Raw genomic sequence first — 13,213 nt, forward strand, 5'->3', positions numbered from 1 at the left:
TTGAAAATTAAAATTCGAAAATTTTTTCTAAAGCCTCCAGGGGACTTCGTTTTCACACGAAAAAATTTTATGTGCCCTTATTGCATCCGGACCCACAATTTATCTTTTTTTAGTTGAAAATTCACGTTAATTATTAGTGTTTTTTAATGACAATTTAACTTCCCTTTTTGGTGGAAAATTGCTATTTTTTAGTTCAAAACTCAACTATTTGGTTGAAAATTTGACTTGTGTAGTTGAAAAGTTCAACTATTTTATTGAAAATTAATTTATTTTGAAGAAAATCTGTCGACGTTCGATTTCAACAGTTTTTAAATAATTAGTTGAATTGTTATGTTTTTTTAATTATGCTATTATTTAGCTTACAATACGTAATTCATTTTTTTTTTACTTAAAAAATTTTCCATTAAAATATTTAATTTCTAAGCTTATGTTTGTAATTTAAAGGATTTTTAAATGTTTTCTTGAAGACTTGAACAAATCAAAAATAAAAGCCTTTGATGTTGAGAATTTTGGATAAAAAAACATTTTTATTTATTAAATAAGTAATTTTTTTAATTCATCTGTACTTTAAGTAATAAAAAGTGAACAAAAACGATTTGACAAAACGATTTTAAATCAGTTCAAAATTTAAGAATTTTCAGATTTTGAACGTGTGACTGAAAGTTTATAAACTATTTTCAATTTTAAAATAACTTCATAATAATATATTCTTAATTAAAGAATTTTATTAAATTAAAAATATTGTTTCAGTCTAAAATATTCCATTTTTAACCCATTAACTTTTAAATTTTTAATTAAAAAAAAGATTAATTTTTGAATATTTAGCAATATTTGGATTTTTATTTGAGAAAAGTAAATTGAAACCAAATATTTAAAAGTAAAGAAACTTAACTAAATTTTTTGACATAGAAAGCCTGGAATCCTTCAAATTTCGAAGAGCCTTTAAACTTTGAACGTTACAATTTTGATTGCTGTATTTGAAAAATTGTTAATTTGTAAGTGAAATTTTAAAATTTTGATGTATAATTTATGAATTAGCATTTGTAGAAAAAATGTGAATAATTTTATAAGAGATATTTAGGATTTTTAAAAAGATTAAAAGTTATCATGCAAATTTTAGAAAGTTTTCTTAAAATCTTCTAGAATCTTTTTTGAAAATGTTGTTTAAATCTTTAAAAACTTTTTAAATATTCTCATAAAATAGGTTTTTCAAATGAAAAATTATTTTTAATTTTTCTAGGAATCTTAAGAATCACAATTCTGGAAAAGAATCTTTTTTTCTCTAATTATTTAAAAAAAATTTCTCAACAAATCATTTTAATTTTTTTTGTTTAAAATCTCCGAAAATCTACATTTTGTTTTATATTAGGCTATCATTTCAAGTTTTACATTACGTTTGAATCTTTTCAAAACTTCTACATATCTCTTAAAATTACTCAAATTTCGCCTACAAATAATTAATTTCGACAGATATTTAAAAGTTCTGAAAAAATTTCCAAAATAATTTTAAATTTAAAACAAATTTAAAACAACTTTAGATTCCTCAAGATTTCGAAGCTTTCCAACGACGTTTAAATTATTTAAAAAGAAAATTTTAATTCTAAAAGATATTTAAAAGTTGTGAAAAACTTTTAATAATATTTTTAAATTTGAAAAAACCTGTAGATGTTTCAAGATCTTGAAATCCAACTTTTAATTTGAACAGGGAATTTTCAATTTGTTACAAATTAGTAGTTGGAGCGGAAATTTATCCAGAATAATAATAATTTAGACTTGGAAACCGAGAATTTTTAAATTGTACCAAATTTCGAGCTGGTACTGGTAATTTTTGAAATGGAACGAAATTCTGAATTAGAAAAGGATATTTTTCCAAAGAATTTTAATTCTGAGTTTAAGCCTGAGTTAGAACTGGAATTGATCCAAAAGAATTATAATTTTTCTTGAAATAGGGAATATTAAAATTTAAATAAATTCCTAGTTGAAACTGGGAATTTTTTAATATAAGTTGAAATGGGATATTTTAGAAAAAAATTTAAATTATGAATTTCAACGGAGGATTTTACAGAAAAATTCTAATTCTTGAAACGGAAAATTTTCGAAAAGAATTAGAAATGTGGATTTGAAGCATTTCACAATTCTGGAAAAGAATCTATTTTTTTGGTTTAAAATCTGCGAAAATCTATATTTTGTTTTTATATTAGGCTATCATTTCAAGTTTTACATTAATTTTTAATCTTTTAAAAACTTCTACATATCTCTTAAAATTACTCAAATTTCGCCTACAAATAATAAATGTTCAATTGTTATTTATACATCCAAATTGTAAAGAAATTTTCTAAAATTTGCAGGATTTTCTGAAAATTATGGAAAAAAATTCAATTCATTTTAACAGATATTTAGAAAATCTGAAAAAATCGCCAAAATAATTTTAAATTTAAAACGACTTGTAGATTTCTTAAGATTTTGAAATAAAATTTTGCAGCTTTCCAAGCATGTTTAAACTATTTGAAAAGCAAAGAATTGCATTTCTAATTTATGAAGTGTTCAGTTTATATTTTTTCAATTTTTTAATATTTGATGTTTCTAGATTAAAATTATATAATTTTGACAATTTTAAAATTCATTGATTGACTTTTTAATTTAGAGCATTAAAAATGATAACGTGGATTAAAATTTGTTTATATTAAAAAATGTTAGTACCTTCAATTATATTCGCGCAAATTATTGAGTATTTGAATACAAAATTGTTTGAGTGCTTTCATTTGCAGCTCAGTTTTGATTACCTCAAGTGGACATTTTTTTAGCTTTAGTGTTCCATTTTTTAAATTTCATTGACCGTGAAAAATGTTGACGAACCGGGAAATGACCTGGAATTTATTTCGTCGATTAAAAGGTCCACCCTGAAAAAAGCGACATAACAAAACTTAATTTATTGTTATGGGAAACCGGGAAAAGACCTTGAATTTGGTTCCCGACAATTGCTAAACACCTTGTATACGAAAGTTAAAAAAAGAAAACTATTAACTAGTCTTCCCTACAGTCGAAATTACGTTTTTATTTAGGTGGCCTATGCCAGAATCGAGGGAGATCAAATTGTCTGTGCTGCCTACAGCCACGAACTCCCGAAATATGGAGTTAAAGTAGGACTAACAAACTATGCATCAGCCTACTGCACTGGACTTCTTCTAGCCCGAAGAGTAAGAACTTGATTTGTTTTTATTAAACAAAAAAAAATTCTATTTAAAGGCCAAATTTGCACCAAAATGATGAGACACTCAGCTCGCTTTGATACATATATGAAGAAAAAACCCTTGTTCCCTAATGTATCAAATTCTGAATGGTGATAAATTATATTTTTTTATTTTGGTTTTCATCTTTAATATAAATGGAATATAAATATTTTGTAATTATTTATACAGCTCCTGAAGAAATTTGGATTGGATACGTTGTATCAAGGAAATTCCGATGTCAACGGTGACGAATATAATGTGGAGGAATTGGACGAAGGTCCGGGTGCATTTAGGTGTTACCTGGACACTGGTCTGATGAGAACCACGACTGGTGCGCGAGTCTTCGGTGCTATGAAGGGTGCCGTCGATGGAGGATTGAATATCCCTCACAGGTTTGATTGAAAACAAATTATTTAAACAAAAATGCCAAATCCTAAATCAAATACTCAATTGTTAAGTTCAACAATTTAAAAAATAAATAAAATTTAAATAAAAATCGTTCAATTTTCACCGAAATAAATAAATTTGCTACTAAAAACAAATTGTAACCAAAAATACAATAGTTCAAGTTTCAGTTTAAAAAATAATTTTGAAGGAAATGAAAGATTTCGTAATTATTAGGCTCTGTCCATATTTATTTATAATTTAAAATTTTCCAGGACGTAAAAATAAAAGAAAAAAAGGTTGTTAATACTTTGAACAAAAAAGGAGGTTTGACCTAAATACTTTAATTTTCAACCAAAAATAGGTTAATTTTCTACCAGGAAATGAAGTTTTTAAACTAAAAAATTTAAAAAAATATTTTTAACGAGATAGTTAAATTTTTAACTAAAATAAAATGTTTTTCAAACAAGAAAAATAGTGTTCTAACAAAAATTCAATTCTCAAGAAAAGAATAACGAATTAAAAAATATTAGGCTAATTTCCAACCTAATAATTATTTTTTAAAACAAAAGACACGAATTTTCATCCAAATTTCGAATTTTTAAAATAAAACTGATTTTCATGACAATAGTTTATTTTAAACCAGAGATGAATCGTCAACAAACAATATAAAATGTTATATAGGTTGATATTTCATTCAGAAAATATTTTAAATTAAAATCCGTTGAAGTCAACCAAAAAGGACGAGTTTTCAACAAATAATGTAATTTTTCAAAAACAAAAAAGATAATTTTTTAATAAAAAACAATTTAATTCAATTAAGAAAATAAGATTTTTCTACAGAACAGATGGCTTTTTAATTGTAAAATATGTTTGTTTTTAGTATTCCCTGTATAAAAAAGAATAATAGAAAACTTTCGAAAAACTTCCCCTTTTTTATCGTTTTTTTAACTTAAATGCGAACTGAATTAATAAACACAATACGAATTATGTTTTTGGTTCTGAATTTAATGTTTTTTTTGTAACAATACTTGTTCTCTGAAAATTTAATTGTTTTGTTGTACATTGGTGTTTTTGGATAGAAAATTCGCACTTTCAGATTAAAAATTCATCTATTTGGTTGAAAATGCAAAAGCTTCTGGTTGAAGTTAAATAATTTTTGTTTGAGAATTCGATCATTTAGTTTGAAAAATTCTTTTTTGGTAGAAAATCAACTTTTTTGTTCTATAATCGTCATTTTGAATAGAAAATTCGTACTTTTGAGTTAGAAATTGATGTTTTTGTTTAAAAAAAGGCTTTTTTCTTGGTTTGAAATTTAATTTTATTGTTCAAAATTCATTTTCTTAATTAAAAATTCCACTATTTTGTTGAAAATTTGTTTTTCTTAGCGTCAAAAATTTTTTTTTTTACACTTTTGACTAAACGGCTAAAAAATTATTTTTTTGTTGGTAAAAAATTAACTTTTTTGCTTACAATCGTCATTTATAATAGACAGCTCGTTTTTCGGGATAAAAAATTTTTTTTTCTTAGAAAGTTAATTTTTCTTAGTTTCAAATTAAATTTGTTATTGCAATTTCGTATTTTTTTTAAGTTGAACAATTTGGTTGTAATTTTTTTAAATTGATCTGTTTTATTTCAGAATCTAATTTTTTTCAATTCTTTTTTTTATATTAATTTTTGTATTTAACATTAAAATCGTTTTCAGTTGAAAATGTTTTTTTCTTACCGTTGAAAATATATTTTCTGTAACTGAAAATTTATTTACTCGATTTTTGGTTCCATATTGATATTTTTTAGTTGAAATTTCCACTCTGGTTAAATTGAATTATTTTTTATATCAAATTTTCTTTTTTTGTTTATAGAAAATTAATCCTCCCGTTTAAAAATTTATTTATTTTATTTTTATTTTCAATTAAAAATTCATCTCTTTGGTTGAAATTGAATATTTTTTTTTGCTTCAAAATTTATTATTTTGTTGGAAATTCATAATTTCAGATCCGTTTTCTAAAATAATAGACTTTTTAGCTTGAACAATCAACTTTTTTCTGAAAATTCAACTACTGCGTTGAAAATTAATCTTTTTTTTTTTAATTTGATTGTTTTTTTATTTTTAATTAAACTCGTTTTCGGTTTGAATATCAACGATAATATTTTTCGCTGAGAATTAATTTTTCTGATCGGAAATTCATCTGTGATGGAAAATTTAACTATTTTCTTGAAAATTCGAATTTCTTACTACTGATAATTTATTTTATGAACTGAAAATTTAGATATTTGATTTAAATTTGGTACTTTTTGATTCAATTTAACCGCTTCTTATTTAAAATAAAAATCTTTTTTTTTTTAACATTGATCTCTGATTGGGAAATTTATGTGTTTTGTGGAAAAGTCGTCCTTGGTGGTAGAATATTCATTTTTTTTCACTCAAATCCAAGCAATTAAAAAATGTAATAAAGTTTGGTAAAAATTTCTATTATTGGATGAAGATTAAAAATTTCAGTTGAAAACTCGACTGTTTTGTTAAAAGCGTCACGTTTTTTCTATAGAAAATCAATTTTCTTCTTCGAAAATTTAATCAGTCTATGTTACAAGTAGAACTTTTTTAAAAGTTCATTATTTCAGTTAAAAATTCGACCCTGGTTAAAATATGAATCCTTTTTTGTTTGAGAATTCAACTATTTCGGTGAAATTTCATATATTTTATCAAAAATCCGTTTTTTTTTTCGAAAGAAAATGAATCTTATAGGTTGAGAGAATAACTATTTTAAAGAATTCATTCCCCTATTTTCATGAAAAATCGTCCTGTTTTCTCCGTTGTGAGAATTTTTTACTATAAAGTCCCTTTTTCTGTACAAAAAAAAATATTTTCTTTTTACGTAAAAAGTTAAAATTAAAGAGTTCTTCTAAAAAAAAATGAAAATAAGCTCGTTTTAGTGATGAATTACGACACATGCGCGTCATCTGAGCCACAATGAAACCAGTCCCTCTTTTTGTGTTTTACAATTATTGGGTTCTCCTTCATACCGGCATTAGAGGATTATAAAGTGTCTCTGATTATCTACCCTAAATTCATCAAATATTTATTTATTTTTATGGTAAAATATTAATGTGTTCCTGTTTTTTTCTTTCTTTTTTTTTTTTTTTTAATTGTTTTAGTACTAAGAGATTCCCCGGCTACGACAATGAATCCAAATCTTTCAATGCTGATGTCCATCGGCAGCATATTTTTGCACAGCATGTTGCTAATTACATGCGGACTTTGGAAGAAGAGGATGATGACGCGTTTAAACGCCAATTCTCCAAATACATCCAAAATGGCATCACTGCCGATAACGTAAGTTTTTTTTTTCATCTTATTAGCTCAGGTATATACATATTTTCTGATTTGTCTTAAAATCTTGTAAAATATTTTAAGGTATTTTTTCAAAGATCTCAAGAAATGGTTCATATATTTCAATAATTTGAAATGATTTTAAGTATTTTGAAAAGTTTTAATTTGAAATATTTTAGGATAAAGAATTTGTTAGATTTTCGAAAGATAGGGAACGATTTTAAAGGATTTATAATGTTTTAATGTATTTGCAAATATTTCACAGAAATTTATCAGATTTTCCAGCAATTAAATGATTTTAAGCAATTTTTACAGATCTCAGTGTTATTTTAATAAATTTTCTAGGATTTCAAGACATATCATCATAGAATTTCGAGGAATTTTATAATATTTTAGTTGATTTTAAAGAATCTGAGAGTTTACGAAAGTGCGCGATTTGTTTGGGTCGGAGTTTTGCGAAAATTTAAATTTAATAAATCAAAAATAGCTTTTCTTATAGAAAATATTAATAAAAGTTTATAGTTTATTTGTGAAATAAAGTAAAAGAGTAAGTAATTCAGTTTTAAGAGAAGAAATTATTTTAAAAGAAAGTAGAATTTTCAAGTAATAAACATAAATGTTGTGCCGAAAATAACGTAGTTCAATTTTCAACGAAAATTATGATTTATGGAACAAGAATATTAAGTTTCTAGTAGAAAGGCAAATTTTTAAGAAAATACATAAATTTCCAACTAAATATTTGAAGATCTTCTGAAAAAGGTACAATTTCTACTTAAAGAAAACGAATCTTTGTCTAAAAAAAAAATGATTCAACTAAAAAATTTTAAAAAATTTCAACCAAAAAATGGAATGGTGACATTTTCAGATAAACATTGAATCTCCAACAATATATACAAATTGCAACAAAGGAAGTGAATTTTCAACTAAAAAATTAAATTTTTTCCACTAAAAATGGAATAATTAACTTTTCTGTAATTGAAAAAAACTAAATTTAATTTGAATTTAAACTAAAAAGGGGAATTTTAAGTGAAATACTTAATTTTTAAGTTCACAAATTAATTTTCAGCAAACAAAAATAGTGTGGTCGCTGGACCGGGAAATCGAACAAACCGGGAATTTTTTGAGATCGGGATAAACCGGGAAATGACAGTGAATTTTTTTTCTTAACCTCTGAATTTTACAAACTTACAGAAGAAAAATCTGTCCAAGTTAGATTTCAAAAGTTTTTTAAAGAATTTGTTGAATTGATATATTTTTCAATTGTGATATTATTCAGTTTATAATGCGTAATTCGAAAATCTTTTACTTGAAAACTTCTCTATTTTATTTTTTTATTTTTAAGCTTATATTTTTAATTTAAAGAATTTTAACCTGGAGTTTTGTTGAAGGCTTGAACAATTAAAAGTAAAAAAATGTTTGAAGTTGAAAATTGTTTATAAAAAACAGTTTTATTTTATCAACTGTAAATATAAATAAATGGTTTTTTTAATGTATCTGTACTTTAAGTATTAAAAAATAAACAATAATTGATTTGGTGAAACGATTCTAAATCATTTTAAAGTTAAAGAATTTTCAGATTCGTAATTAATTCGTAATTAAAGGCTTGCATTAAATTAAAAATAATGTTTCAGTCTAAATTATTCCATTTTTGACCCATTTAATAAAAAAAAAAATGTTTTCATTCGTTTGGAGCCTTTCACAATTTGTAAAAAGCCTCTACATTTTTGGTAAACTCGAAATAAACAAATTTTTTCAGTAAACACACTTAGTTAAAATTGTTTCAAATAATTTCAAGTTTTAAATCAATTTTGAATCTTTTTGGAACTTCTAAATTTCTCTTAAAATAACTGAATAATATAATTCTGACAATTTTTAAAGTTCATTGATTGATTCTTTAATTTAGGCTATTGAAAATGTTAACCTAGATTTATATTTTTGGAACTTAATCTAAATCTTCGAACTCTATAAATTTATGAATGTTAAAAATTCTGACTTTTACAGTTTAAATTGATTAAACTTGAAATTATTCAGTTTAAAAGTGTTACCAGTTTATACCTGTAAATTCTTGAACAATTCAGTGTAAAATTGTTTAATTTAAAAACTTTCAAACTTCAATTTTAAAACTGAAAAATTCAAGAGTTCCACTTTGAATGCTTTAGTTTGTTGTTTATTTTTAATTACTTGTACTTTTATTGTTTAGCTTTAGATTTTTAATCTTTAAGCTTTAGACCGGGAAAAATATTTGCGAACGGGAAGAGAACCGGGAATTTTGTTCTTTGATTGAAACAGTCACTCTGAAAAAACAAATTTTCAATAAAATAGTTAAATTTTAATCGAAAGAAATGAATTTGCCACTAAAAAAATTAATTTTTAACAACAGCGAAAATATTTTTAACAAATTAATTTAATTTTTATCGTCGGGCATGAGTTTTGAACAAAATAATTTGATTTTTAATCACAGAAATAAATTTTCAACAAAAATGAGTGAATTTGCAAACAAGAGAAATAATGTTCTAAAAAAAAATAATTTTCAAAAACATAATGAAATTTTTTTAACTAAAAAGATTAATTTCCAAGAAAAGAAAAACGAATTCTTAAAAAATTATCTAAATTTTTTAATGACAAACGATTTTTCAGCCAAAAAGCTTCATTATTAAACATCAAGATTAATTTTCAACCAAAAAAGACGAATTTTCAATAACATACATGACGTTCCATTCAAAGAGATTAATCTTCAACAAACAATGTAAAATATATTATAAGTTGATATTTCAATCTGAAAATATTTTAAATTAAAAACCGTTGAATTCAATCAAAAACTGATACAATTTTAATTTTTTTTTTAAACCGTTGATTTCAACCAAAAAAAGCGACGATTTTTCTATAAAGCAATTGGTTTTTGAATTTTAAAGTATGGTTTTTATTAATTTTTGCTATAATAAAATATAAACTTTTTGAAAACAGATATTTTACAATATTTTTGTCAGTGAACAATAACTTTATGCTTGTGTAATTCAATGATTTTAAGGGATTTTAAAGTTCTCAATGTATATCAATACATTTTTCAGAATTTCAGAAAATATAACATTTCACGGGATTTTATTATATTTTAGTGGATTTAAAAAAAAATCTATCCACAAGATTTGATGTATTTTGTAGGATTTCAAAGGATTTCAAATATTGTATGGGATCTGAAAAGATTCCACGGAATTTTTAGTTGATTTCAATAATCTGAAGCAATTTCAAAGCCATTGAAATATTTTAGGATTAAGTATTTTCTAGAATTTCGGGAGATATGGAACGATTTTAGAGGATTTTATCATATTTCCGCACAATTCAATGATTTTAAGGGATTTTTAAAGCTCTCAGTGTATTTTAATACACTTTCCAGGATAATATTTGAGTGGATTTCAAAGAATTTATTCACGAGTAGTAAGATATTTTGTAAGGTTTTAAAAAGGATTTTACGAGATTTGAAATTATTTTTTTTAATTCACCCTGCATTCTTATTAATTTATCCTGAATTCTTTTAAAGTTTTTTGGATTTTTTAATTCATTTGGTTTCGTCTCAATTGATACAATTCTACTTAATTCAAGATATTTTTTTGAATTTGCAAAATTTTTTATTTAATTGATTCTGAGGATTAATTGATAAAATAAGCAGAGAATCTCGTTCACCTTAAATTTCTCTAAATTCATTTTAAGTGTACAGAAATTAATGGAATATTTGTTATTTAACAAAGTTTTCCAATTCATTTGAATTCAACTTGAATTTTTTTGAAATCGTATTATTTTTCTTGAATTTGTTAGCTTTTGAGCGCGAAAAAAGTACATTGTACTTTAATTTTTTGATGTTTTGAATTTAACATTTCACAATATTGTATTTTCGAATTCGAATATTCAAAATGTCGGGATAATTTTGATTATTAAACCTTTCAAAATTTTATATTAAAAACCGTGATGGTCAGCTTTAAATTTAATCATCTCAGATGTCAATATAAAGCAATTTCCAATTGAAAAAAAAACTTAAAGAATTGCAATACTTGGAAAATTTGAAGAATGAATAATAATACTAAAGAAACTGTTGAAAATTGCATGATTTGAAATTTAAAAAAATTTAATTTTGTGTTCAAAGTTAAAGTTGACAAAAATTAAACTATCTGAAATTTATACCTCGTTAATATTATAATTTGTGTTATTTTGAATAACCAGTTTAAATGATAAATTATCTTTTTTTTATGCAATAACAATTGCAAATTTTAGAATTTCAGAAGCATTATATTTTAAATTATTCAAATTTATAAGTTTTTAATTATTTAACATCAAACACATTTAATTTATAATTATCAATATATCATTTTTATCAATATACTTTTTGAAGGTGTCATAGTCCCCGGGAGACAAAAATTATTTTTATTTTTTTTTTTTTTGAAAATTCACCCTTTCAATTGGAAATTCATCTCTTCGTTTGTTGAAAATTCGAATTTTTGCGTTCAAAATTCATGTATTTTGTTAAACAAACTCATCCTTTTTGTCTGAAAATTCAACTGTGTGGCTCAAGTTTAATCGTTTTTGTTTAAAATTAGATCACTTGGTTGAACATTAATCTTTTTTGGTTAAAATTTTAACAATTTGGTTACAAATTCCACTATTTTGTTAAAAATTTAATCGTTTAATTGAATATTTAACATAAATTAGCTTGGAAATAAATAACTCGGTGAAATGTAAAATTGAAAAAATATGGAACTATAAAATATTTTCGATTGTAGCCTCGTGATTTTTCTCCCTGATAAAAGAACGTTCAGCAAAAAAAGGGTTTTTGATCATAAAATCAGAGTTTGGAGACGAGAAGTGTTTCATATGACACCTTCTTTTAGATCCACTAGATCAACAATTTCTACTAGTTGAAGAATCTTGTTGTCCTGGATAAATTGTTTTTTAACCCTCAAACGGTCCACTCCAAGCCAGCATACGTAAACGGTACACTGTTGCGAATTGGTTTGTTTGCAATGTTAATATTAAATATTTAATATATTGAACATTTAATAAACAAGTAGCATATATTACACATATTTAAAATATGCGGGGATAATTCGCTGCAGCTGTATTGGCGTAAATGCGAACAAAATGAAGAAAAAAAACTTAGGTGCGAATTCGCACCAGTGTACCGTTTGGGAGTTAATTCCCAATTTTTAAAAATTTTTTTTGCAGATTGAGGGGATTTATAAGAAGGCACACGAAGGAATCCGTGCCGATCCTGAGCATAAAAAAGTCAAGAAAGACACCCCACCAATTAAGAAGCGGTGGAATCGCGCCAAACTCAAGCTGGCGGAGAGGAAGAACCGCGTCGCTCAAAAGAAGGCGTCGTTCATCAAGAAACTCCAGGAAAGGGACGACAACTGAGTTTGAATGCTCTTTTTTTCAACTTTGCAGCTTTTTATCCTTGAAGGATAGATATTATGTTGTTTACTTTTTTTCAATGTATTTTACGTTCTTCAGGGAAAATTGCTGTGTTGAGAGCACAATAAACGTCATTGAACAGCATTACTTTTTAATTAATGCAATCCCAGTGTCTTTTCAATTTCCAAGGGTTTCAGGGCGGCGACTTGACCGGGAATTTTTTCAGACCGGGAAATGACAGTGAATTTATTTTTTGATCGGGAATTTTTCAAATTTTTTAAAGAAAAAATCTGTCCAAGTTTGATTTCTTTTAAAAATAATTTGTTAAATTGTTATCTTTTTGAATTATGCTGTCATTCAGTTTAAAAATGCGTAATTCGATCATCTATTCAGTCATCACAGAGTGTCACCTATTCAACTTTTGTCACCTATTTTAGGTTTTAGATTTTATTACACTTTTCTAAACGACGAATCTTAAACACAATGATCGAATTTTCAAACAAAAAAGACTAAACTTCAACAAGAAGAGTTGAATTTTTAAACATAATCTTAAATGTTTAATTTGAAAAGATGAATATTTTACAAGTCAGTTTAATTTTGAAGCAAGGAAGATGAATTTTCAATTAAAAATATGACTTTTCTAACAAATGAGGATTTTTACACCAGAAGGATTGATTTTCAATCCAAAAATACAAGTCTTTAATAAATCAGTTGAAATTTTGATAAAAAATATTACTCTTTAAGAAAATAGTTAAATTTAGATTAATTATAAAATAAAAAATTTTTTTTTCAAATAAAAATAATTAGCTTTCAATCAAAACGGATCAATTTTGAACCAAAGAAGATGACTTTTTAACAAAACAGTGGA

The 13,213-nt window shown here is 24.6% G+C and overlaps 1 protein-coding gene across 1 annotated transcript in view; it reads left to right on the forward strand.

Moving 5' to 3' along the window:
- Positions 1-12,489, forward strand: part of LOC117180684 (60S ribosomal protein L5-like) — a 14,741-nt gene extending 2,252 nt beyond the window's left edge. Inside the window, exons 2-5 of the mRNA XM_033373174.1 lie at positions 3,063-3,197; positions 3,420-3,622; positions 6,771-6,948; positions 12,157-12,489. Coding sequence (XP_033229065.1) covers positions 3,063-3,197; positions 3,420-3,622; positions 6,771-6,948; positions 12,157-12,348 — 708 coding nt within the window. The 3' untranslated portion in view covers positions 12,349-12,489. The remainder of the gene's footprint in view (positions 1-3,062; positions 3,198-3,419; positions 3,623-6,770; positions 6,949-12,156) is intronic.
- Positions 12,490-13,213: the final 724 nt, after the last annotated feature.

The sequence above is a fragment of the Belonocnema kinseyi genome, chromosome 9, assembly GCF_010883055.1.
Source record: "Belonocnema kinseyi isolate 2016_QV_RU_SX_M_011 chromosome 9, B_treatae_v1, whole genome shotgun sequence".
Taxonomy (NCBI): domain Eukaryota; kingdom Metazoa; phylum Arthropoda; class Insecta; order Hymenoptera; family Cynipidae; genus Belonocnema; species Belonocnema kinseyi.